Source organism: Corvus hawaiiensis, chromosome 26 (assembly GCF_020740725.1).
Source record: "Corvus hawaiiensis isolate bCorHaw1 chromosome 26, bCorHaw1.pri.cur, whole genome shotgun sequence".
Taxonomy (NCBI): Eukaryota; Metazoa; Chordata; class Aves; order Passeriformes; family Corvidae; genus Corvus; species Corvus hawaiiensis.
The window spans coordinates 1,889,638-1,916,066 of NC_063238.1; the positions used below are offsets into that span (position 1 = coordinate 1,889,638).

A 26,429-nucleotide genomic window follows, 5' to 3' on the forward strand; every position below is an offset into this window, starting at 1 on the left:
GCCCTTCCTGTTCCAAAGGTGATCCTACTGGGGAGTCAGCGCAGGTCAAGGATAATGCAGCTCGGAAATGGAAGCATAAATAGGTCCCTGCAACTAATCTGCTGTGCCACCCCCGCGTTGCCTTGTCCCCTCCTTCAGAGACAGAGCCGATTTGTGGCTGGGCTAACGGTGGTGCCGTGGGTGGATGGGTTTGGTAACGTGCCACACTCTGCTTCTAGAAACAGCAGGAGCAGCAAGGATTCACCAGGTGGATGCAGCTCCCGGCTGGGGAAATGAGGGTCTTCTCCTCCTTCAAGGAGCAGAGCCAGCAGCACAGACCACTGCTGTAGGTTCTCTGGCAGCAGCACTACAGCTGCTTTTAGATCTAATGCCCTCTGCCAACCCTGAGCTGACTTTCGATCTCCTACAGCCTCCGCTCTTCTCTAATGCAGTGGTAAACAGCCTACTGATGTAGAGTAAAAATTAGGATTAAAATATTAGGGCACTGTTGTTTGTGCCACTTCTAATGCTCCCTGCGGGAAGTAGCGGAAAAAGCTCCATCTGATCAAAATTGAAAATAGTGATCAGGTTGTCAGGATTTTAGCTTAGTGTCTTATGTAAGTATTCCTGTATGTCACAGCAAATCTCCGTGGAGCACTCTGGTGTATGTAGTGGGGTGTCAAAAATACATGGGTAAAAGACAGCTTAATAAAATTAATTATTTACATGTAAGCTAAAAATGTGAGAGGTTAGATCTGAAGACTGTTAGATTTTTTTTGGTTTGAAATATTCAGTGAGAGCAGGATGACTAAAGCAGAGCTGGAAAATACTGGAGAATCACATGAGGGCTAAAAATACTCATGCTATGACAGGGAAAATAACCAGGGCAGAATGAACTGTTCGTGCATGAACACATTATGTATAATGTGCCATCAAAAAGCCAATTGCACAAGAGAAATACTGATTTTCTGTAGGGAAATGGTATATCCTGCTGTGGCAGATGTGCTGTAAATTAATTTTGAGGGATAAAAATACTCAGCAAAACCTGTCTTTATTTTAGCAGCTAGTGATACAATTAGGACTCCTGGGAGACTAGAGCACTCCTAATGCTTTTTTTTGCATTCCACCAAGACTTGCTACCTTTTTCCCCGGTGGCAGGCAGTAGGTGTTGGCAATGGCAATCTCTGCTCACAGTGGTGCGGTGCTCCGGGACAACGTGGCGGAGCTGGAGAGGGGAAGAGCTGCAGGGTGACAAACTGAAAGTGTTTTCATCCCTAGTTCATACAAGGCCAAGGAATTGTACTAACCGATGGGAACAGCATGTGCAGTGACAGTGCTGGCCTGGGAGGTAAAGTGGCTCAGCTGTAATACAGACACATCTCCCCTGCCAGCATGAGGAGAATTTAATTTTTAAACCCACTGAGCTCGAGAATTTAGACCAGGAGGCAACGTTCCTTTCAGTGCAGGAGCCAGAGCCTTTTTTCAAGAGAGGTGATTGTGTTTGGAACAGCAGTGGTGAAAATGGCTATCTTAATTTTCAGTGTACTGTGGGTGTGGTTTGAGTGTCTGTGTTGCACAAATGTTTGCACAGTCTTTCATTTTTCAACATGCATTTTTTTGCAGATTTTTTTTCAGATTTTCCTTTTGAGACTGCTTTCTCCTTATAGCTAAGCAAACAGTGAGATTTTAGAAAATGCAGGTTCTTAAGAGCATTTGAAATTTTAAATTGTATTCTTCTGTTAAGCCTGTGTGGAATGGTTTAATCTGTTGAAGATAAATGTTTGACTACTTAAAGATGTTTCTAGAGCAAATAGAGGTTTCAGTTGAGAACAAGTAGTAGGTGTTGATTATTTTATATCTAGAGTAGAGTCTTCATTTATGATGGGGGAAAGGCTTTGGTTAGTTCTCTTCTATCAAATATTGTATTAAAGACGAACTGACAGAGTCATGCCATCAATAAAAACTTTTTCATTTGACTAGTGGACTCCATTGGACTTTCTTGCTTGGATAGCTCTGTTGAAATTATGAAAATTTCAAGTACTCGTACACACTTCTCCTTGCCAGCTGTCTGGCAGAGAGGGTGAATGTAGAGCTCACCAGGTTGTACTGGACCAGCAGCAGTGAAGGTTTGGGGAGCTCAGGGGACAGAAGGGTCCTGCCAGCCAGGGGAAAGTAGTACTACGAAATAATTAGGACAGCTGCACCCGCAGTATGTTGGGATTTTGAAAGTTGAGTCAGATTTTGTCTGAGGTGATTTAATTCCCCTTAAGCATCATTTGTCATCGCTTATTCCATTAAGTGTCCCTAAATTGAGCATTTTCTTGTGTCCTGGTGTAGCTACAACTGTGTGTGTGAATATTAATTCATCCACTGTTCTCACTCACTTGGTTTAAGCGGGTGGAGAGTTTTTCTTTAGCTTGTGAAGAAATTACTGTGGCCTCTTGTTGGGTTTGGTTTTTCTCCTGTGGCATGAGTCAGGAATATTCATTTTATGAAATCCTTTAATTTGACTAAAATAGACAGCGAGTGATTCCCAAATTCCACTGAAGCAGTGGTTGTGTGGGCTCAGCCACGTCTTGTGCTTGTTCAGGGCTCCCATTGCTCTCCACTGCTCTCCACACTCTCCTTGTGCACATCCACACTGTATTCATGCACGTGTTTTCCTGAAATTTTACATAATTATTTAACAGCATACTAATTACTCATATAGCTTCAAGGAGGATTTCTCCCTAAACGTTAAGTAGGTCTCTTGTCCACAAGACTGTGCCTGTGATGCAAAGAGAACTGGAATTTGCAGCCTAGCTTTTTTGTACCCAAACCTGCACAGTGCCAACATCCACTGTTTTATGTTGCAGAAGTTTACATCTGTTTGTAGAACTTACATATTTAGCAAAAAGAATAGTGAAGCTGAAACTGTGTGGGATACGTTTAATTACGGTGGACTGACTAGTAATTGTTTCTGGAGTACCACGGATGGGAAACCTCTAATGCACTTCAAAGCTGACTCATCTTAATTCAGTACAAGAACAGAATAATTTGTCTTTCAACTGTGAATTTACTTTTCTCATCTCTGTGAGTATTATGTAGGTAGGTACAAAAAGTTATCCAGGTCCAAACTGAAGCAGCTGCAATACTGTTTACAAAAAAATTCTTATTGGAGTCCTGCCTTGACCTAAAATCAGAGCATGCTGTCACAGAAGTTCTCACAGAACCATGGAGGTGGGAAGACACCTCTGAGGTCATCCAGTCAAACTGCTCTGCTGAAAGCAAGGTCACCTTGAGCTCGTTGCCCAGGACCATATCCAGTCATGTTTTGAGTATCTCCAAGGTTGGAAGCCCCTCAACCTCTCTGGACAGTTTCCTCCAGTATTTGATAACCGTCAGAGTGAGGAAGTTTTTTCTTACGTTTAAATGGAATTTCTTGTGTTTCATTTTGTGTCCATTGCCTCCCATCCTTTGGGGACCACTGAAGAGGAGCCTGTTTCCTATCTTCTTTGCACCCTCTCTTGAGGTGTAGATAAGATCCCCCCCGAAGCCTCTCTTCTCCAGGCTGAACAGACCTAGCTTTCTGACTTGGCTCATGGGTGAGATGCTCCATTCCCTTAGTCTCTGTGGCTCTTTGTTGGTCTCTCTCCAGTTCATCCATGTCTGTCCTGTGCTGGAGAGCCCTGGACTGAACCAAACATTCCTCATGTGTCTGGCCAGTGCTCACTAGAGGGGGAGAATCACCTCCCTGAGCCTGCTGGCGATGCTCTTCCCAATGCAGCCCAGGAGGCTGCTGGCCTTCCTTGCTGGAAGGGTGCTTTGCTGGGTCATGCTCAGCTCTGTGTCCACCAGGACTCCCAAATCCTTTTCTGCCACAGTGCTTTCCAGTCTTTTGGCTGCCAGCACTGGGGCATGGGAATGTTCCTTTCCAGGGAAGGGCCCTGCATTTCTTTTGAACATCAGCAGTAAGCTTGAAGAGGAATTAATAATGGCAAACAGTTATGGTGCTGATTACAGTGCAGTTCTCTCACTGATGGGGGAGCAGAGATGATTATTTGATACTTTTTACATAAAATACCTGTATAAAATTTTGTGCTTTCTCACAATGTGTAAATGGGTTATATATAAAAATATTTTCATGAAAGGTATGTAGTTGGAAAGAATTTAAACTGCTTGGATTATATAGTCCCTCTGAACAGTGCATTAGGAGTTATTCCATTATTGCACTAATTGACTGCGAAACCATTGCTCAACACCCAAGTCATTCAGTCTATCAAGATCTTTCGTCTCTGTTTAGATGTCTGGCTGTTACAAGTACTTTTCATTACTCTATCAACCAGCATCCTTTAATTATTTTATGAAATTAGGCTTCTGCTGGAATGGAAGCTTACCTCTGAGCTGATTATAAAACTGATGCCTCAGAACAAATGTGCAGTAAAGGTTTTTTTTTTCCTCCAGGAAATTTAAAATTAGAAATCCCTAAGCGTTCTCTGTTGCAATTAAGTTCTATCCAGCTGTTGCTGGTACCTTCTAGCAGCTAGTTAGCTGGTTTTTATCTGTGTTACTCAAATTGGGATAGCATGGTCATTTAAGAGCTGATCATAAGCAGTGCAGCAAAAGTCGAGTTCTTTTGATTTGTCTGGACTTTATAAAGCTTAGTAACACTTTGCTGTAGAAATTCAAAAGGCTTTGTTGTTTTCAAAGGAGGGCAGAATATAATGCCGTGTATCAGTGCTGCAGACACTGGGGATGGGGTTTGCTCAGCATGCTCTGGGGGGGCACCTCAGCTGCAAATTAGAGAGAATACCTAGGGATCAAATGTTTGTGCCTGCTCTGTCCTTAGCTCTCTCTGTGTCAGCTTTAAAGCATTTACTTTTCAGCTGATACCCTGAACCTGCATCTTGTAGTTGTAGAATACAATAAGAAGTAAATGTTGATGCTTTGGTCATTAAATAACTTGAGACCCAACTGGAATGCTAGAGTCAAAGTGATTTTATCTCATGTGTGTGCTTTTCTTGCATATTTTGACAGTAGTTTTCTTCTGTTTATTGCTAAACCAAATGAAAATTATTTTACTGGCTTTGAGAACATTTTAGCAATCCTGCTCTGGAGCAGCTGATTTTTAGTTAGTCAAAATATGGGCTGAACCCCATTGAAGGCAGAGTGCTAAAGTTTAGGTGATTTCATAAAGAAAAATAGCAGCAAAAGATCTTGGCATTTTTAATGTTTTTCCACAAATGATTTATTCTTTGCTGATCTAAGTATGATGTGAAAAAAAGTTTCATTTCAAACCTATACACAACACTGAATTTTCCCAACTTTAGCAAGCCTGTGTACTATATCTGAAACGTGCTAGCGAAGAGTTTGTGTATGCAATTGACATGGAAGCTATTGGAGTCACCCGTTTCTGAAAGAAACAAAACCAAAACAAAAAGCACCAAACAAAGGGGAAAAAACCGCAACAAAAACACAAAAACCCCACCAGTATGGTTTTTTTCCTTATCCATCTTATGTTAAAGAGCATAGAAAAGGAGGATGGCCATCTTGCACAGAAATGTTTACACATGCTAACTGGATTACCAAGTTGTTTGTTTGTGTTCTGTTGGCATTAGGTGACCCAGTTAATACAGAGTTATCCGTAGGGGTGGGAGGAGATGCTTGCTACAGAGGGAGGCCTGTGACTACATCAGGAAAGCTTAAGCTTGATTAAATAACCCATTGCTGCTCTCCTTTCCCATCACTTTCCAGCTCCACCAATGAACCACTGTCACAGTTCTAGGTCAGTGGCATTGTGAGCTCCATGGTCTGGACATATGGACAGCCCCACAAGCTTTCTCTTCCTCTCCCTGCCTCCTTGCAATTTCTTCCTAGTGATGGCTTTTTTTCAATGCATTGGGTTTACAATGGATTGCTTTATTAAAGCATTGTCTGACACTGGGGATACATCATGGAAATGACAACTTAGAACAATTTGTAGTGTGCCATAAACCAAGTAATCCTATGGGAAGAGCAGCTGGCGAGGTGTGGGGTAGAAAGTGGCTGCTGAGAAAGCCGGGGCAAAATCCCTCTGGAACTGGTGAACTGCCAGCTCAGAGCTCAGCTGGGAGCTGGGTGCCTGCTGGATTAGGGCTGTCTCCTGTGTGGCTCAGGCTTCAGAGCCAGCAGCATTTGATGGTGGAGGATGGCATGGAGCCTGTCAGCACATTTGGACAACTGTGCTTTGCTCTTTGTAGGAAACAGTGATGAACGTGGGTGCTGCCAAGCAGGACCTCTGAGTCACATGCCTGCTTAATAAGTCAAACCAAATAGGCCAGAGAGAGGCTGGGTTTCTGTTTCGTCTTCTTAACCAAACCAGTTTCTCTATCAGATGTCTGTCCAGTACATCTCAAATTTATTCCTTGTTGGAGGGACTAAGGAAAAGGGCGAGTCAGAGTGCAGTGCTTGTGGGAGCTGTGGCAGGGGGAGAGCTGTGAGCCAGGCACTTGTGTATGGGCTGAGCGACTGCATCAAACAGCCAGCATCAAGAGGTGGAAGATGGAGAGGCAGAGCAAGGCGTGAGGAGCTGGCTGGGAGGTTCCTGTGAAGGCACTGCAAACCCTTTCACACAACTGTTCCTCTGCTGTGGCATTTATGTGCCAAGTCACTGCAGAAAAAGAGTCTCTGTATGCACCCGTTACTTGCCATTTTTGCTGATGAAGATGTTGCTCCATATTCTTCTGGCAGATTTGCAGTGCAAGTAATTAAAAAGAAATAGGAAAATCTAAGGAGATCAAAACACATCTGGTCGCTGTGGCCAGCTGTGAGTTCACCAATGGGTTTAATTCTGCTCTGAGTTTCAGTGCCCTTGTCTCAGGCGTGGTTTACATTTGAAAATGAGAAAAGCACAGATGCAGTTTAGCTGAGTTTATTTCAGCTCTGTCTTTCTCCAGGGAAATTGAGGATAGCTATGTATGTTAAGTAATGGGCTGGGGGCACACTCTCTTAATGGCACATTTTTTTTAAGCTGAAAGCTGCTCAGATCTAAGGGAACTTTATATTATTGGTTTGATGTTGTTTATTTTGGTTTTAGGGTTACCTCACTCTCAGTACCAAACTCAGATTGGTAGGAAATGTGGTTTTTCCTTCCCCAAGGTATAACAGCAGTGGAATTTCCTCTACTGTCATCTTGAAGTAAGGGAGAGGATGGATGGCTGTAAAATCAATACCTGTGTTTCCTATTCCTGCCTATTAATCAGGTTAATAGGAATGCATTTATTATGGAGATCAATCTTGTTTATTGTTTACTTATTTATTGTGGTTTTCAGGTGCTGCTAAATCCAGTCCAGCTTCTAAACCAGGATCAACACCTTCTCGCCCATCTTCAGCAAAAAAAGCTGCACCAAGCGGCTCGGCATCCAAATCAGACAAAGATTTGGAAACTCAAGTCATACAGCTCAGTGAACAGGTAAATTTGCTTTAGGCACAAAAGTAGATGCATTCATTGTCACAGGCAGGCATGAAATCTAATATTGTCTTCTGATGAATGATGCTCTCCAGAATTACAAAGGGACAAAAGTGGAAATAGCTAAGCTGGAAAGAAAAAAAACAAAAGAGATTTATTGTAAAAAATAATGTCTGGCAGAGGTGAGTGATGTTTGCCAGTATTTTTAAATTATGATTTTAGGAGTGACAGGTATGTCTTGCTGAAGTATGATAATTTCATTAGATGTTGAAATATATCTTTTATTTCACTTGGATAGGAAAAATCCAGATAGTGTCTTTGCTCTGGTGTATTATGAATTTGAAAGAAATCATTTAATGTGCCATTGTGGAGAAAACAAGCCTGTTTGTAATACCAAGGTGTTAAGAGATTTGCAGCTAAATTGAGACTAGAGCACTGTGCTCTGCTTTCTGGAAGGAAGGTGTTAAGAAGCTAACACACCATTTTCATTTAAAAATGCGATCTACCTTTCTGAGTCTACCTAGTTATAAATAATGTTCTGCAGTATAATTAATAAAGCATCGATATTTCTGTAATGTTAGGAATCTAAGGGCTTCATTTCTGTTTATGCTCTGGAACTTTACACCGTTCTCTCATTTCTGGACTGCAAGAGTGCCTGCACTGGACAAGAATAAATACCTGTATCTGACTTAAGACTGTGCTGTCAGAATGGTGTAAATGCCACTACTATAAATGAGGCCTGGTCTGTGTATTTGTCCTTGGTGAGGGAAGATGGAAAGGAAAAAAACTCAGAGTTTGAGCTGCCTGGCAGCTGTATTGAAGAAGCAATTGTTATTCTGGATCAAGTATAATTTTCCACAATTAAGGGCATTTCAGTTTCAGACTTTCATTGACCTGACCAGCAAAGATTTCAGTTTGCTGGGGCACTGTTTGCAAGTTCTTGATCAGTTATACACTGAAAGGTGGTGGATGGATAGCCACATCCCAAACACAGCATTCTGCAGATTGAGGGTATCATTCTGAGCAGCAGAGAGCACAACAGGGTCCACCAGCCCTCCAAATGGACTCTAGATTGGTGCTGTAACAGAACAGTTTTTAAATGTTGCACAGGGAATGGATATATATATTTTTAATGGAATCTTTTTTGTTTGATCAATGTCAAGCGGAGTTCAAACGTCAGCTTAATGCCACTTAAACCGTGACATTTGTACTCAGAAGTCAGAATGTGTTTGCTTCAGGAAGGAAGAGTTGGTTGGCATCTGAGCAACATCAAAATATTTGATCTTTACTGCAATAGACAGTCATTATCACATCCACTCTTAACATATTCCTAGCACGTTCCATGTGTGAAAACCTTAAGCTTTATATACAAATAACCCTGAAGGAAAAACTGATGATTTCCTCCATCACCAAAGAGAAGAAGAAATTCTGAGGATTTGAAAAACTGATTCTTTAATAGCTAGTTTTTAAGAAACATCATCTAGCTAGAATGGTCTGGAAGGCTTTTTTTTAAATGCTGACAGCATTTGGTATCTCATGTCCCACTAATGGATACTTGTAAACCATGGGCATATTACACGAGCCAAAAAAGCTATGCTGCAAGCAGCTCTGAGCCAGGTTCTCCTGACCCCCAGTGTGAACATGATGGAAGAGCCAAATTGCCTGGTTTTTACTACTCTACAGCAGTTGTGGAGATGAGGGCAGCAGCCACCATTACCCAGTTTCTGTCTTGATTATGAGTAAGAAGTGCTGAATTGTGTCTTGGATATCATGGTCCTATGTGGCTGTAATAGTTTTTTCATCCCTTTCATGGATAGCAGCCAAGGGAGATGGAAACATCTGAACTTGCATGCAATTTGTAGCAGAAAAGTTTAATTAGTGGGGATGTCTGTACACTCTGTTTTACCATAGTATAGCTTAATGAGCTATTTGCAATAATTGTAAGCCATCCCTAACATTTGCCAGTTTAATGGCTCCCAACAATCCTAAAGTTTCTCTTAAAATCATCTTCGAACTGTGCCAGTAAATTAAACTCCAGAATGAAATTCTAAGGAGTGTCACTCTGTACTGGGACTTGATTACCCATAGCATTAAAATAACAAAGTGGTCCCTGTTGTGTCTTTGGTCTGTGCCAACTACTGCTCTCCTGAAGAGTGTCTGAGTGCAGCTGAGATGACAACACAAACCAGGGGCCATTACATACAGAGAAGGGACTTTTACATATGGAGAGTGGTCCCAGGAACTACTAGCTGTGTGTAGTTTCTGAAAACAGCACCATCATGGGTTTTTGCCTACAGTTGTGCTTAATCTGCAGCCTGGCTCTGCAGCCCTGTGAGTATTCATGCTACCAGTAAGTGCCATCAGAGAGAAGACCAGTCAGTAAGAACTTCTGCCTTTGCACCCATTAACTGGGTTGCAGAGGGTGACTTTTGGTCCAGAAACAGAAACATGGGAGAAACAGAAACAAGTGTCAGCCTTTTGGCAAGTTCATGGAAGGAAAAAGTGGGATGCAGATGTGCAAAGTATCTGAAGAAATACGGATTCACATGGCCCAGACAGGTAGCTGGTGTGTAACTGAAGGAAAGCATGTCTAGTTTGGTTATAACAATGGTTACTGTATCCAGTAGCTGATTAACTCCATGCAAATGTACATCGTTTAATGATTTTGTTTCTTTAAGCAGTGTGAATGTGATAGACTGAAAACAGGAGAATGTCTTCATACTAAATAGGTCAGAAGGGGAGATGGTCTAAGCTATTAGCTGCCAGTTTTTCAGCTGAAGTTCGTAATTTTCCCAAGCTGTAGCAAGCACAGAGAAGAGATCTGGAAGCAGTTACATTCTTGTTCTGGTTGGATGCAGGCATTGCTCTCAAGCAATATGCTGTGGCAGTTCCAGAAGGCACATCCTAAGTATGAGGTCTTTATCTATAAACCAGAATATTGTAAACTCTTGTTTCATTTTGCTATTCCTACTTTTGTCAAAAAATAGTTAATTTTAAGGTGACTGGTCATTATATCCATCATGGATTCAAACGATCAAGGGAAGACTTGAGTGTCACACTCAGGCAGCTGGTTAGAAATGAATTAGTACATAAATGAGATGCTCTGAGATCCTGCTCTGCTAACAGGTCAGTTCTGCTGCTGGATGCCTTGAGAGTGCAATCAAAGGTCAGAAGAAGGTATCACTAGCTCAGCAGTCATGGAAAAACAAACTGAAAGGATTTAGTAGGCTGTCAAAGCATTTTTTGAACTCTGCTGGTATTTTTACAAGTGAAGGAAATCAATTAACTTCCAGTAGAACTGGCAGCACAGAAGTTTCTATTAAATTGTATCAGTTCACTGAAATGTAGTCTGATAAGATTTAATTTATTTAGCATGTTTTATTTAGAGAATCATTTGTATAATTGCAGGCTCTAAAATGTGAATGCTAATTTGGCTGTAATTGGATGTGATTGGGGTCAGTGTGTTTACTGTAGACAGCTTCATCTGTGATTATTTCTGTTGGTTTTTATACTGCTGTCCTCCAAGTTTCCAAGCCACTTTGATGTTATCCTGATCGTGTATGCCCCGATAGACAGAAGTTTATATGTCATGCTACCACAGAGCTGTTCTTTTTAAAATACATATGTGTAAAAATATATCACGACATGTCGTGATTTGTACAAAGCCTAATCATTAACAGCTGTGTTGCCCATGAATTATTTGCAGCAGTCCTAGTGGTGAAATTGAGGCTGACAGTGTAGCTTGAAGACTCCTGTGAACAAGGTTGCAAAGAGAAAGGTACTTGGCATTTGAGAGAATTTGTTGGTAGAAACAGCACATCAGCCAGAGCAGGGAGCCCGAGGTGCAGCCAGTCATGGCAGCAGAGTGCTGAAACACAGGTCTGTAAAATCTGGTAAGTGGGGAGGCAGAACAGGAGAGGTGGAAAACCAGCACACCAATACCACATTTGTAACTAGAGGACCTTCTAATTTCCTAACTAGACTATTTCCCTTTATGAGCCCTTCTGCTAGTTTTGTGTATTTTTAGTCAAGGAGATACTGTATGTTTCCCAACAACGATACATTAATCCAGGCAAAATAATGCAAGTACTGAGCTGAACGTTTTATTAGTTACCACTACATGACACTGCTGGCAGCCCAGTTAGGAGACACAGCTTAGGTAGCCCTGATTTCTGAACTGCTGCTTTGGGCTTCAGTATAAAATAGTGCTGAGAAAGTTGACCTTTAAGGATCAAGGTTAAGATGTATCCAGAGGGAGTAATGGGGGAGCCTGATCTACTGTTCTCTAATGGGGTATGGTTCAATTTAGCACTGAAGAAAGAAAATTGGACTTCATTTTAAGCTATAAAATTGAATAAGTATTTAAGATTGTTTAGCATACAAAATTTTAGACTGAGTTGTTTTGTCTGCAGTGTACCTCAAAACTGATGCATCATGTCTTGGTTTATCTGCAGGTACATTCATTAAAACTTGCACTTGAAGGCGTGGAGAAGGAAAGGGATTTCTACTTTGGCAAATTAAGGGAGATTGAACTTCTCTGCCAAGAACACGGGGGAGAGAATAATGACCTTGTCAATCGGCTAATGGAAGTCCTTTATGCTTCAGATGAACACGTAAGTTGAAGCTTAATGGTTTTTATTTCAACAAACCATCTTAATTTTGTAAAATTTTATTGGTTTAGTATTGGGTCATATCCTGTATTTAGGCCAACAGAACTGTAGCCGCTAGGATTCCTGTGACTCCTCCCCAGAAAAGAAGTTTGCGTTTGCAATTGCAAACAACAGACTTTTTAGCTTGGGGAAAAGATTCAGGAGGTTGGTTGCTTTTCACTGCTTCAGTGGAGTTTTGCATTCTGGGTTTGCTGAGCTATATCTGAAAGGGGAGGGTCTGTGTCACAATTTTAAATTGATTTCATACGTTTCTGAGCCTTAGTTTTGTTTTTTTCATCTTCCCCCAATGTGCATGAAGTCTTTTATTCATGTCCTTTAACGTGTTGAAAATCACAGGAATTCTGGCAGAGGTGCAGTTCACTGTCTACAGCTGTGAACCTTCTCTGGCCCATGTGGCAGTGTTGGAGTATGTATGCTGCAGGTTGCCAAATACATGATTATAGCTCCAAAGATAATGCTCTTTAGCATTTTTTATCCTGTTGCTATAGGCAAAATTCTTCCTTGTGCAAACCAAATAATCCTCTATTAGCAAAATTTCAGAAGTGTATTGTCTGCAAGATTAAGCAAGAATCTCATTGCATCTTAGACTTAATGTTGTAGACACTGAACAAAGCAAGAAGCTGCAAAGGGTGCTGGTTAAATTCCTCAGAGACATTCAGGGATAATGATTCAGTGGAGATTTAGCTGAACTACTCCCATTCATGTTAGCTAAATCCCTGTATGGATTGTACTGACAATTGACCCTTCAGTCTCCAGCAGACGAAGGCTTTGGCTCCAGAGTGTACAAGCATCAACGTAATCCCTTGGCAGCACAGTGGTACCATATCTGCTCCCAGAAAGCTGTTGCAGCAGTAGTCAGCTGACTTAGTTTCATATCAAACATAGTGCTGAGGGAACGACTAACTCAACATACTTTTTCTAAAAGAGGCTAATTTAGGGCATAAATGTTTGAAAGTTAGGTGCAAGAGGACCACAAGTTTGAAGCTGACAGGTGCCACTGCTCAGATGAGAACTGACAAGGGAAAGAGGATTTGTTCAGCAGTGCAGGGTAAATGCTAGAGAGGAAAAGGAGGAGGAAACCATTATTTTCACAGGAATAAACAATGAGACAAATTTGCCAGGCATGTGATAACAGGGTAAAAGTGTTACATATATATAGCGGTCAGAGAAAATGTCTTCTGGATTCAAGAGCAGTGATTTATTTATAAAGCAAAGCCAGAAAAATCCCTCTTCTCCCCATACCCCTACCACATCTGTCTGTCTGTTGGCTTAAATAGCAGAGTGATTCCGCACCAAGGAATGCATTTGTTGCTTTTCCTTCTGCAGTTTTCCTTGCTGGCAGAACATTACAAAATGTTCTACTTCAGTCCATTTCCCAGTGTTTTATCTACTTCTTCCCTCCAAGCCTTTCTCTGTTGAAATCATCATCCATGCCTGCATGTGAGCTACGTACCACTGTGCTTTCATCTAAAATGTGGCTGCTGTTGGAGACTGGGCGTGTCACTGCAGCAGGAGAGCACTGCTCCTCCAGAGAGGAATACAGAGGCCATTCCTCACAATTTTTTTGTACCTTTTGCTGAGAGACTTGATCTCCTCAGCTTAACAGATGGACTGTGACTGCTGAGGAAAGACCCAAATGCATCAGCACTAAACCAAAGACTGTAGCTTAGTGCTGATTTAGATCCTGGCTACTGCTTGGTTTTGGACTTTACTCTCTTATTGCCGTTATTTGCCCTTCAGATCTGGGGGTTTTTTTCTCTCTCTCTGTAATGAATTTGTCCCAAGTTAAATTCTTTATCTTGCAGTATTTTGCAGGTTAATCCCTTGGTAACAGCAGTTTGGCTTTCCCAGTCAGCCCACGAGGCTGTTAGGTGAATTGTGTGTAGAATGATTCAGAATGCAAGTATAGAGTTTAGTCCCTGATCATTCCCCAGCTGTTTAGTTATTGTAATATTGCATTGAAGAGATTTTTATCAGGTTCATGTCTTGGGGTGGGGAGTGGGGTAATTATTTTTCTCAGAATTCCAGTTTATAGTGTAGTTTCAATCATGTCACTTCCTAAGCTTCTGTTTTGCTTAATTCAATAAGAACTAATTTTTTAAGACTGAACACTTTTTTGGGTTTTTTTGCTTGATTTTGGTGAGTTTGAGCAGCACAAATATCAATCCAGTTGGGTTCCTTCTCTTTAGAGCCTCCCTTTTCTTTTCCCTCTTATGGTACTGCTTAAACCTCATCATTATGTCTCTGCTTAAGCAAGAGGGATCTTCTACTGTCATTTAATAAGTGGCTGACGAGCCTGTAATCCTTTGTAATTTTTAATTATGAATGGGTCATTTGTAATCCTTCTTCTCCATCAAGAACATCAAAGTTGCCAGAGAACAGTGCTCAAAAGGCTACATTTGAGTGATGGAGAGATGTGGCCCGTACTTTTCAAGCTCTCAGTGTGTAAAACACTTGTTCATGTGGTATTACATTAAAAGAGCTTCAGACTGATGGACAAGAAGAGGCTCTGTGTCTGGTTATGAAGCCCAGGGCTGTTTAGGTCTTGGCATAAAGCAGAAATGTAGGAAAGCTTTTGCTTTTGTTCACAGGCTGTTGTGGTTCAGTTCATGTAGAAGTTGGGAGCACTGTTCATGTGTGGTATCTCAGTTGCTCTACTCAATTTCCCAGAGCACTTGCTCAAAATGCAGCTGGTTTGGTAACTTTCTGCTCTAGCAGCTTCTATATCTGCTGCTACTTTTGAAAAAGGCCCCCACCGTCCCTGACACCAGGTTTTTGTAGTCTAACTCTTTCAGTCTACAGACACACCTGAATAGTTTGAGGCATATGGATCTAAGGGCCAAAAGAGAGCACCTCTCAACGTGGGAGACAGGGATGACCATGGTCATGTGGCTCAAGCCAGAAATAAATGCTCTAAATAGATCTTCCACTACTTTCCTTATTAGGGGATGCTGTTCAATGAGATTCTACAGTCCCAAAGTAATTGGACTCTTATGGTTCCCATTTCATGGATTTATACAAGCTGTACATACTCAGAAATGTGTCTCAAGTCTCAGAACAACTTCTGACGTAGTTACATTATAAGATTCACTGTTTCCATCAAAGATAAACCGGGCAAAATAGGGGCCACCACTTCTCTTCAGAGCTGTGGAGTAGATTCCACTCCCTGTGCTTAGAGGCTTTTCCTGTTGTACGAATGAGAGCAGAGCACGTAAACGACCCATAAAGTCTGCACAGGTGGGCTTTCTAATAGTGCATCCCATAAAGTCATCATGCACAGGGCCTGTGGAACATGTGTATTCCAGAGCAGGTCACCTCAGCACATAAGGAGGGTCAGGACAGATGGGGTTAAGGCAGCATCGCTCACTGTGGCTAAAGAAGCGTCAGTTTTCTCACCCCATGAGGCAGGGTCACGTTCTCACAGCTGTCAGCTCCTCTCTGTGAACCTCCTGTTCTCTGCACGTCCTGCACCCTTGCAGCCCATCACAGGAGCTGCAGTTTTTAGGTACTGCTCACAAAGCTGTTTTGATGTGATGTACCTACTGTACGTAATAAGGGCATCATTTCCCCCAGGGGGCCAAAACATGCTCAACTTCAGCTGCCCTGACTGATGTGTGGCTTCTACCTGAAAATGGCACCCGAGTGCGATAGAAAGCTTGTTTTCAATTGAAATTGGGCTGTTTCTATACGTGGTAAATGGATGGCTCTTTCCATTGTATCAGCAAATGTTAGGAACCTTATTCTGCTTTTGCCCTTTAGATGAATATTTTACTGCCAGAAGGCAATTTGCTTATTTCACAAGCTGCTCTGGACTATTGTGGGAGAACTAAAATTACGGCCTTCCTTTTCTTTTGATTTTTGCCTCAAACTTGAAAACTTAGCAGTATCGATTTGTTAAAGTTTGTTGTTCAAGCTGCTTGCTTCTAACAAAAGTTAGGGAGCCAGGCAAGTTCTGCAGAGGTACCCCACTGGGGATGCTGGGTTTTGAATGGCAGCTCAGTGTCTTGGAAAAGTGTTTTCTTTTGGAGCTGCCTACGGCAGAGCGGTACTAATGCAGAGCAGAGTGTACACGAGAGCGATCTCTTCAGTGAACCGTGCTGTGGAAAGATGGAAGGCTGCAAATGCAGCTGTGCTTAATGGCAGTCCAGAAGGGATGCTCTAAAAGTCAGCCAGACTTTTTGAGCTCAGATAACATTCAGGTCAACTCAGGATACTAGGCCTGTTGCCTCTAATTTGAAAGTTGTTTGGAACTGGTGTCACCTGCAGCGAGGATCCAGCCTTTCCTTGTGTCAGGGATTCATCTCATCTCCCAGTGGGAATGTATATTCAGAGAGACAGCTTTGGATAATACTGTGCATAAAAACAGTGGGAAGTGATTACTTAGTAATTAGTGCTTTTTACAGTAGCTCTAGAAGTCAGTGAATACAGGGCTCTTTCCCCCACCCTCCCCAAGAAAATGTGCTTGCAAGTCTGTGGGAGTTAGCATGGGAGTATTATTTTGGGAAAGTAACATGCCTGACCTCAAAAAGGAGGCTGTGTTGAATTTTTAAAGCAGGTGATAGTAAAAGTGTCTTGTCCATTTAGTCATCTAAACCTTGAGAGAAGATTGTGTGAAAACTACAGCAGACAGGTTCAGAAAACCTTGGACAAGCTGAAAATGGGAGGACATCAGGATGCTATGATACAGTATCTAACTGTTGGCGTATCACCGTCTAACTATTCAAAAAGTTTGCTCACTGGAACAGATGACAGTGATGTTTAGAGCTGACATTTTTTCTAGGGAAATACCAGTACTGCATATGCCTCAATTAGAAGTAAAGTAAGTACATTTTAATGTAATATTATGAGATGCTGCTTTTCTCAGGTAACAGCTCATTTTGTACTTCCGTGCATGGAAATTGTTAAGTTTTATGCTACAGTGGGGCAAGATTACATCAGGAATGATTTCTGCTGAAGAGCATTTTGGGATCTTTTTCTCCCTGCAGGAGAGCCACACAGATGAGCATGAAGGTGAAGAGCAAGTCCATGAACAGCCCCAGCAGCAGGATGAGTACTGACTCATGCAGCATCTCTGACAATTTTCGTTTTGTGTGAGAACTTTCTTCTGGAGAATGGAACATGTGCGGCCTCAAACTTGAAATCAGTTCACTCCCAGTCTGCCATTAACATTTATGTACCATAGTGAGTGCCAGCCAACCACTGCATTCTGTACCAATACTTTGCCAAGATGCATTTGCAGACGTCTTCTTTCAGTGTATCTTCCCAAGAGGTTGTAGGGCTACATCACCTACTGTACATCACTGCAACTTCACCACTTGGCTGCTTGAGATTTGTTCTGCTCTTTAAAAATATATATATTTATTTTTTTTTCTTTTTTGTCTTAAGTATGATACACTTGTAACTTGTTTCTAACATATTTATATTGGCATTTTGTGTGGCAAGGAGTTCTGTACCACTAGCTGTGTCTCTCACTTTGTGGTGCTTTTGCGTTTTCTAGTACATCTGCCGTGGGGCATCAATTTGGCCGAACAATTGGAATAAAGGGATACAGTGGATGTCATACTCAAGCCATAACGATGAGGTTGTGTTGTGGAGGAAAACGCTTGTGTTGCTCACATTTATTCCTTTCCTGCCTTCACAGATGAAAGGCAGAGCATCTGTTTCACTGGGAGATTTAAACCCCTGTGTTAGGAAGCTTGTTAGAAAGCTGCATGGTATGTTTTTTGGCTTATTTCTGGAGGAACAGACATCCACATAAGCTTTTTGAAAACCCACCCAGTTTCCTAACTAGTCAATAGACATTTCCCAGCTTTTCTTCTTTCCTGAGGAATCCAGTCCCAGCCTCCAGCTGCAGCTCTACCTCCGCAAAGCTCAGTACTGAGGGAGGAGAGAAATCTCCTTGACACAAGTGTAGCTGCAGGACACGGTCCCATCCTCCTTGGCTTTCCACCCCTCAGAAAAGGAGAAAGTAGGCCAGCCATTTCTTTTTGCTTTCCTTCCCCCTTCCACTGCCCCAGCCATACAAGTATAGAAGACAGAAATTTTGTCAGTAGTGCAAAGTATGGGGGAAAAACAGCAACAGCATGGGCCCCGAACCCCACCCTGAACTCCCCTATAAGTGGATGGTGAACATTTCACAGGTTTAAGGCTGCTTCCAAAGCATGGAGAGGCAGTGAGGAGTCCTCCTGGAGACAGAGCACACATCAGAAGGGGACCATCTGACTGAGGGGCACAGAGCTGGTTCTGCACTTGGCTGACCTTCCGCCTTCGAGGCCAGTGTGGTGCAGAACCATTTGTGCACTGGAGATGTCTGCAGTGGGAGTGTTCCCTTCCAGTGTGGTCCCATGGCCCTGTTCTAAATGATGGTATTTTATAAACAGAGGTATCTTGAAGTATAAAAAGCATTCCTTGTTCCTCTCATACCCCTGTGCGCTGTAGTCTCCGGTTATTTAATGCCTGGTTTCCTGGTCTGTCACTTCATTTTCTGAATTCTGGTTTGCTGTGCTGATTTAGCAGGTACGTGGAAGTCCCATCGCAATTGGCATTCACTGAAAAACTCCACAGCCTATTGAACAGCTAAATCATTTTAGGTGTTCATAGGCTCCTAAAGCATTAAGTCCCCAGCTTATGCTTGCATAGAAAGGTTCCCAGTGAATCAGCCCCTGGGCATGCACACACACATGCACATGCAGTTTTCCATTCCTAATCAATCTTCTGCAGCTAAGTGGCTCTTAGTTAAATGTGAGAACCCTGCTGTTGTGTTGCACCACCAACAATATATAAAATACTGTTGAGCACCAGAACAGGTATTTCCAGTTCCTTGATCCTTCCCCTGCACAGCAGAAGAGTTTCTGGACCCTGCAGGCTGGTTTTCCCAGCTCTGCATCCAGTATTGACCTCACATCCTACCCAGTGATGAAATCAAAGTACTGCAACCTGCAGACCAGCGCTTTCCTCTCCCAGTTCAATTGGTTACAAATAAGGTCTGGTTTACAAAATTGTGTTTATTCCAAAATAAGTATTTCCAAGAATCACCACAAATGGGGGAATTGTCATTTTTGTTGTATTTGTGTTTATTAGAACATATGTACTTATTACAATTGTCATTGTAATAAACAGTAGTTCTTCATAATATTGTTGAAGAGCAGTTACTAATTTTTTTTCCAGACTCCAGAATGTCCTTTAACCTTTATGGGATCTCTGAATGGGGCAAGGAGTTTGGGATCAGGCTATATATAAACTTAATTTCATCAGCACATCTCTGCTTACCAGAGTTCATCCTTCTGCCAATAACAGAGCAGATGCATGGAGAGCACTTCAAGGGAAAACATTTTCTGAAGGTGCAAATGGTTGGGGTTGCTGAGCTCCCCAGATGGTTCATAGCCAGGCTGTTGTGCCTCTCTCCTTTTCTCTCTTTTGAAGCACATAGAAAAAAAAAATTAAAAGAATAGCTGAACTTCGTTTCCTGAAAATTCCTTGTATCCTGTTTCTGATCTGAGGACCATAGCCCTCTCACTGCTTGTACCAAGGGGGGAGTGACTGATGTAAGGAGCCAGGGCAGTGAAATACTTTGGGGGCACCAGAAATGTGGCTGTGCTGAGGGGAGAGCAGTGTTCTGAAAGGGGAAAGAGTTGTCCTTCCCCCCCACCCCCTGTGAGTAACCCATTCTTCTGTTATGGTTTTAATATGCATTTGTAATTACCTTTACTAAATAGCACACCATAAAGCTTTGGTTATATATTAAATGTAAACTGAAAGGAATGTAAACATATGTATTGTTAATTATAAATAGATAAGTAATGGCATAATAGATACAAAAGTCTTATTCAGATGTATCAGTCATTTTACATTATCCACAAATTGTCGCATGATAGAGTAGATTTTTGTCTGAATATGTGAATAACTTGACTTGCGTTTATCTTTTTACATATTTAATAAAAAAATATATGTTAAAATCTGTCTAGCTCTAGAGACTATTCAGAACATTCTAAAATAATAATTTTTCTGGATTAAATACATTTTTTTAATTCATCAGGGGCTGCATATGGGAGGAAAAAGGCAGCTGCTTTAAAAACCCAGTAGTTCATTTATCCTGTGTGTGTGGATAGCATCTGTTTCCCCAAGAGCTCAGCAACTGTATCCCCTTCTATAAATCAAAACAGAAAATGCATGTATGTATGTGCATGTAAACAGCACATTTTTGTTCATGGTAAATACTTTCAGATTTTGGAGTGCTGACTCCCATGGGTATCAGTCAGAAGCAAAACTGGCAGCAGCCAGGAGGCAAAGAGAGCACTGTAGAAAGGTACTGAAGCTCCCAGTGGGCTTCCTTGCAGTGGCCAAGTATTCAGGGATGAATCTTCAATGCAGTGCATTCAATGCAGCCACCTACATTTTAGATTAAAGCATTAGGTTTTGTTGGAAGAAAAGGGGGAAGATTCATTGTAGTTCTCACAGCTCTGTTCTTTTGTAGCAGGAGCAATGTTGCCTCGGTAGCTGCTGCTCAAGCCCAGGAGCTCTGAGCCTTGGGCCAGGATCCTTTTCTTCTGTGTTGAAGTGACCCTGTTGTGAGCCACCAGTTTGTGCCCTGCTGCTCCAGGTATCCCTGGGCCTCTGACAGAGGAGGGGAGGATGAAGCAGGGACCAGAGGAGCCTATTTTCCAACCCACGCGTTCAAACCTGGGAGAGCAGCTCTTGTTTAGTTGCTTTTAGTAAGACCAGGAGGAAGGCATGTCCTTGGGTTAGTGCAAATGCTCTAAAGCATAAACAAAATTTACATATTTTCCAGTTCAGATAGTTGAAAACTTTCTGCCATAATGTTGTGACCACAAAAATCTGTTGTTAGACTGTTAGGTCACCTACATACGTGACTTTGCAAAATAAATCTGTGACCATACAGCCATATGAACAAAGCATTTTTATTCCTAATCATGGAACCAGTTGCCATCCACGATGGCTAATAATTCAGTATATACACTGTGCAGTACATGATCTCTTTTTATACTTGTCTTTATACAGACTTTAGTGACAAATTGCTTTGAAAAGGAAAAAGAAAGTTACTCGCCATGTTTTCATATAGAAGGTGAAAAAGCTGGCCAGAGCCGAATGTCCTCTGAAAGTGATACTTGATTTCTTGTTAGAAAGGTACAAGTGCAGGCAGGTTGTGGTAGTTCAAATTTTCTAATTCCATTTAATGAATATTTCAAAATACTCCATTCCAGTGCATCAAATTGCACTGCTTCTGTGACCCTTATTTCCAGCTGTTTCCTAAATAAGTGCAAGACAGATGGAAAAAGGAAGCCTGTTCACAGAGTTGCTCCAGTACAACCACATTCAGTTTGGAGTTATTTTTGTTTATTGTATCCTAATTCTTTCCTCACCAGAATTTCCTCGATACTTGTGAGGGACAGGTGAAATACAAACTGCCTTTAATAAAGCAGGTGAGACTGTTGTGGCAGTGTATCAGGTATTGGATGTAATATTTAACTTCAACAAACATTGCTGGGTCCATGCAACAACACCAAACTCGTCGCTCCCCTTCAAACACAGTCAGAACTGCCTTTTTTGGCAAACCTCATCAAATAAAGAGCCTTCAGACTTACTCCAGGGGAGTCCTTGGGCAGTTAGGGAGTGCCTCTGTGGAGACCCCATGCTCTCTGGGCATCACACAGGGCAAGGGCATGGCTGCCACACCAGTGGGGAGGAAGGCTGGCAGATGCCTCTTGTAGCTGGACTGCAGTGGTGCCCAAGGGCATCCTCCCTTCCCTGCTGGGCTCTTGGCAAAACCTCTGACCCAGCATTACAGGATGACCTGACCCCTCTGCCTAACTCAGACCTGAAGCTGCTTGAACTGTGACTCATCTGATGTTCATTTGGGGGTGGGACCCTCAATGTGCTCGTTTGGTAGGTGGAACATGGATGCTTTCAAACCTGAAGGAACTTTCTGAGTCAGAGTGGTATTTCTGCTTTGTGAAAAGGGGAAGCTGATGTGCAGGTTTGTCCCCTGGTGTCTGTGCTTAGGGCTGCCTGGGGAAATCAGCCCTGCTGCTGTTGTGGTAGAGCAACTGCTGTAACAGGCAGTACCAGCTTATGCTGAAGCTGTTCATACAACTTGCCAGTGCTCAGCTGGAAATATTAATAGAAGCTACTGATGTAAGGGTAAGTTGACTGGAGGGAAAAATGATCAGGCTAGTGCTAAACCCAGAGAAATGGTCCAAGAACTGAAAAAGAGGAACTTCAGGCTCAGCTCAGCAGCTCAAAAACTGCACTTCCACCTGGCTTCTGGCAAGCAAGATGGTTAAGTAGTTAATAAACATGCCAGGCTGTCAGTCACATCTCTCTGTGCTTACCTTGGGGAAGTGGACAGATTGTTTAATTAGTGCTTTGAGGCCACAAAGGCCCTCTGGCTAGGGCAGCATATGAAAAGAGATGAAACTCAAATTCTTACTCTCTCGTCCAAGGCACACAGAAAACCTACGTGTATTATAGATGAAGGGAGCAGTTTGCATCTGCATGCAAACATGCAATGTTTAAAAAAAATTTTTTCTTGTTTCTTTTTCCTGTGACATTTTCTAAAACCACAAAAATTTGCTTCAAGCACACAGGCAAATAATGACTTGTTTAGCATTTCACAGTGGTAGATGATGTCGGACTGAAACTAGTTTTGCAGAGAAATATGCGAATCTTCAAAGGTTTGCTGGCCAAATTTATTTTCAGCTGTTTACCTTTGTAGGCTATATTGTTTGTTGCTACTGAAATATAAACAATATGCTTGTTACTGCCTAGAAAATAAATAGAAGGGCCAGCTGCTGCTGTATAGAGCCTGCATTTCTGACAGGTCAGCTGAGACTCATCTTAATGCTGAGAATGGGGAAAAAACTGTACATTTCAAAAACGCTTTACTGCACCCATAGCTTTCTGAGCTCATTCTCTTGTCTTCACACATTCATATGGGGTGGGGAAAAGACTCAATGTGCATAAGCCTTTCAGGAGGTTGTGTGGAAGAAATGAGTTGTGAGAAAATAAATATGGCAAATGAAGCAGGCACAGATGTCTGAGTGGGAAGGACGTACAGGGAGGGTTTGCAGTGCTGGGGTCCCACTGGTGACTAGGCTGGGAAAAACCAGTGCTGGTTATAAACCACCAAGGATCTCATGTAACCCGGCATGGACTTACCCAGGACTTTGGACACAGTGGTAAGGAGGAGGAAGACAAAAGAGAGGCGAGTAACACAGCTGGTAAAAAGAATAAATATCACCAAACAGAACAACCTCGTAAACTCTGCTGGACAGGCATCTGCCTCTGAGATGAAGCATCTTGCTGCATAGCTCATTGTCGCAGTGGTTCAGATAGCTGTACTATTCTATTCTTTGGTTATTTTAATCAGATTCATTCCAACTATTTATCACATCAGAAGATCTGCAAATCTCCATGTTATGAGTTACAGCCTGATGGTAGTGCAGGTGTTCACTCTTGGACGCGTTTCTTCAGGGAAAAGATGTAAATGTTCAAGTGCTCACTCAGCTGCCTACCCTGAAGAGAAATCGCAGAGATTAGCAACCTATTTTATATGTGCTTCACAATTCACTGCCTCCTCTCCCAGTAAGAGGAGGGAGGACCCAACCACTGTCCTCACATACTTGGGGATCTGTGAGTACACAGGGACCTGTAAGTATTCAAACAAGAGAGCTGTTTTCCTTACATTCCTCTTGCAACACACTGCTGAGAAGCTAAACAGCTACAGACCAGATTCCCAGGTGACATCAGCTGTGATGGAGCTGGGCCCCTCAGTCAATAGTGAATTTTGACCAGGTATTTCCATTCTGACCCCCACCAACAGGCCCATATTGATGCTGGGGTAGACTCTACTATGACACCAATGTCTGCTGACCAAAGGCTGCTTTCAAAGAAAAATCCTTACATGCCATTGATGTGGCTTAAATAAAAGAATGCTGACCAGCTCCCTCTGAAGTGAGATCTTTGCCATGCAAGGCATTTTATCTAAAAGCTAACACATTAAAACAGTTGCTAAAGCATCATTTGACAATTTTAAAAAGTGGGCATCAACAAAGTAAAACTTAAGCAGTAGTTCAGATGACAATGACAAGACTGAGATCTAGCAGACACAAAAATGTGCTGGTGAGAGTGAATGAACTGGAAAGCTATTCATGTCTCCAGCTTGAGAGATGCTAGCAGAGGGCCAAGAAAAAATTGGGACAGCTATTTTGCCTGCAGATTCAAAGCAAAGTTGACCTTATTTTATTCTTTCTATTTATGTCACTTTGCATTTTACCTTCCTATTTTTTCAGTCAAGTGACCTTAGGAAGAAAAAGGCAAAAAAAAAAGAGTGGTAGGAGCATTCATGCTGCATGGCTTGACTGCTATGTAAAACCAGTCCATAAATATTCTGATTCTGATGGGTTTAAAGCCAAAACCAGTTGGCTACATTGCAATAACTCAAGTCACTGAACTTGCTGCACATGCAAAAGGCATTGCCTGCAATAAACTGGCTTATTTTTGTTTGTCTTTAGACTAAATAAAACAACACACAAGATTAAAAAAAAACCCAAAACATAAACATTCAGACTCCCAGACAACACCCCAACCAGAAACTGTTTTCAGAGCCCTTTGCTCACCACGCAGACCCCGTAGTGCACGTGGGCAGCCGTGACCAGGGCGGCGAACACGCCGAGAAGCACTTCTTCCATCCAGCCCAGCAGGCCGGAGATGGCTGCGTACACCAGCAGCGCCAGCGGGAACAGGAACCAGTGGAGCAGCTCCGGCCGGGTGCTGCTCATCTGGCACACGATCACCTTGCACTGTCGGAGCAAAAGGGGCCACGTCAGGAGCTCTGGGCCAGCCCCGAGGGTCTAAGGAAAGGTACTTCCATCCTCTTTGCAGGTTGCTTTGGGTGAGGGGGAAACGTGGCTACAGTGCAAATGGGGCTTGTTTCTGGTGAGAAGGCTGCTCTAGGTACACACCTTTCTGCCTCACTGGGTCCTGGAGGAAGTTAGGACAATTGAAAATACACCCTTTTCTGGAGACAGTGCTTTGACACACTTGGTAAGTGGAAGCACATCTTCACAAAAGAGGAATTTGTTTGCCACCTTACGTTTTCACAGAGGCTCATGAAGTTGTGATCCCAAATCAAATGTGCCACCACTGAATCACTGGGAGAGCATGCTGGCGTGGCAGAAATATCTTCTGGTTCATTGTATGGAACGGAGGGAAGACAATATATGACATTTTCACATCCTGTTTTTCTTTTCTAGCACTCCTTTATGTACTAAAACCCTAATTTATTGGCTCAATCATGGCAGTGGGCTCCCTGGAGATGTAGCTGGGGGCCCAGAGAAAGGGATCCCACTCAGAATGGCATAAAAAATGAATATATGGTACATGGTTTAACTGAAGGCAATTAGCTTAATTCTACTGAGTTCTGGAAACATAATGAGACGAACTCACTTGAAATTCCATATTTTAAAAGCAATTAAGCATACCAAAGTGTTTTGTCTGGTTTAGGCTCCTTAAGAAATGTGTCTCATGTACACCATGCCCATTACCAAAAAAAAAAAAAATTTAGGCACATCTGAAATATTTTATTGATTTAAGTTTCACTCAAAATTGAAATGTGGTTAAAAATAGATTTTATGTATCCTGAAAACAGTAGAAGAATGAATAACTCATTCCCTGTGCAGTGCCTGAAATCTTATGACAGCAGCAGTAGGAGTCCGACCATAGGAACAAAATACTGGCTTTACTGCCTGTGCTGTGGAAGCTGAAGAATGCAAAAGTAAACCATGAAAAAATAATTAACTTTGAATAATGGAAGAAGTAAGCCTTTGTACCTAATGTTAATATTTTCACTTACATTCTCAGTATTGATTGTGAACTTTTTAAATAACACTGGTTTTATGAGTCTTTTGGGAATCAAAGAGGGGTATCAGAAATTGCTAAAGCAATCTATATGCTATAATTTTTCTGGCTACATAATTGAACCTGTCCAGAGGTTGGATTTCACATTGTTTTAAACCATTATTATTCTTATATATTTGTGTGACCAAATACATGGTCAAAGGCATGAGAAGTTCCAGATACTGGAACCGGAATGGCAGGTAGAGAAACATGGTCTGCAGTTTGTGCTCTACAGAACAGGTAATGGAAACCCAGTGTGTCAGGCTATCACGGAGAAGAAAAGTATTGCCGTGACAAGCCTTCCTCTGATGCTGAAGGAAACGTGTCTAAGGGACCAGAAGAGGTGAAAGGAAATGCAGCCTTGATTTGCAACTTGAGAATGTTACAAATTCCAGCTAACACCCATACATTTTTAATGCTTGCTTTTAAAATGTTAAACA

At 42.1% G+C, this 26,429-nt stretch overlaps 2 protein-coding genes across 7 annotated transcripts in view; one reads left to right on the plus strand and one right to left on the minus strand.

Annotated features, from left to right (window-relative positions):
* MAPRE2 (microtubule associated protein RP/EB family member 2) overlaps window positions 1–19,207 on the plus strand; it is a 98,738-nt gene extending 79,531 nt beyond the window's left edge. For all 4 annotated transcript variants that reach the window (XM_048287071.1, XM_048287069.1, XM_048287070.1 and 1 more), the window contains 3 exons: window positions 7,269–7,408; window positions 11,860–12,018; window positions 17,061–19,207. In XM_048287071.1, coding sequence (XP_048143028.1) covers window positions 7,269–7,408; window positions 11,860–12,018; window positions 17,061–17,132 — 371 coding nt within the window. In that variant the 3' untranslated portion in view covers window positions 17,133–19,207. The remainder of the gene's footprint in view (window positions 1–7,268; window positions 7,409–11,859; window positions 12,019–17,060) is intronic.
* Window positions 19,208–20,977: 1,770 nt separating this feature from the next.
* The window catches only part of LOC125317307 (ethanolaminephosphotransferase 1-like), a 56,386-nt gene continuing 50,934 nt past the window's right edge, over window positions 20,978–26,429 (minus strand). For 2 of the 3 annotated variants that reach the window (XM_048287066.1, XM_048287067.1), the window contains 2 exons: window positions 24,711–24,893; window positions 20,978–23,607 (listed from right to left, as the gene is read on the minus strand). In XM_048287066.1, coding sequence (XP_048143023.1) covers window positions 23,542–23,607; window positions 24,711–24,893 — 249 coding nt within the window. In that variant the 3' untranslated portion in view covers window positions 20,978–23,541. The remainder of the gene's footprint in view (window positions 23,608–24,710; window positions 24,894–26,429) is intronic. The other variant, XM_048287068.1, reaches the window with a different exon arrangement.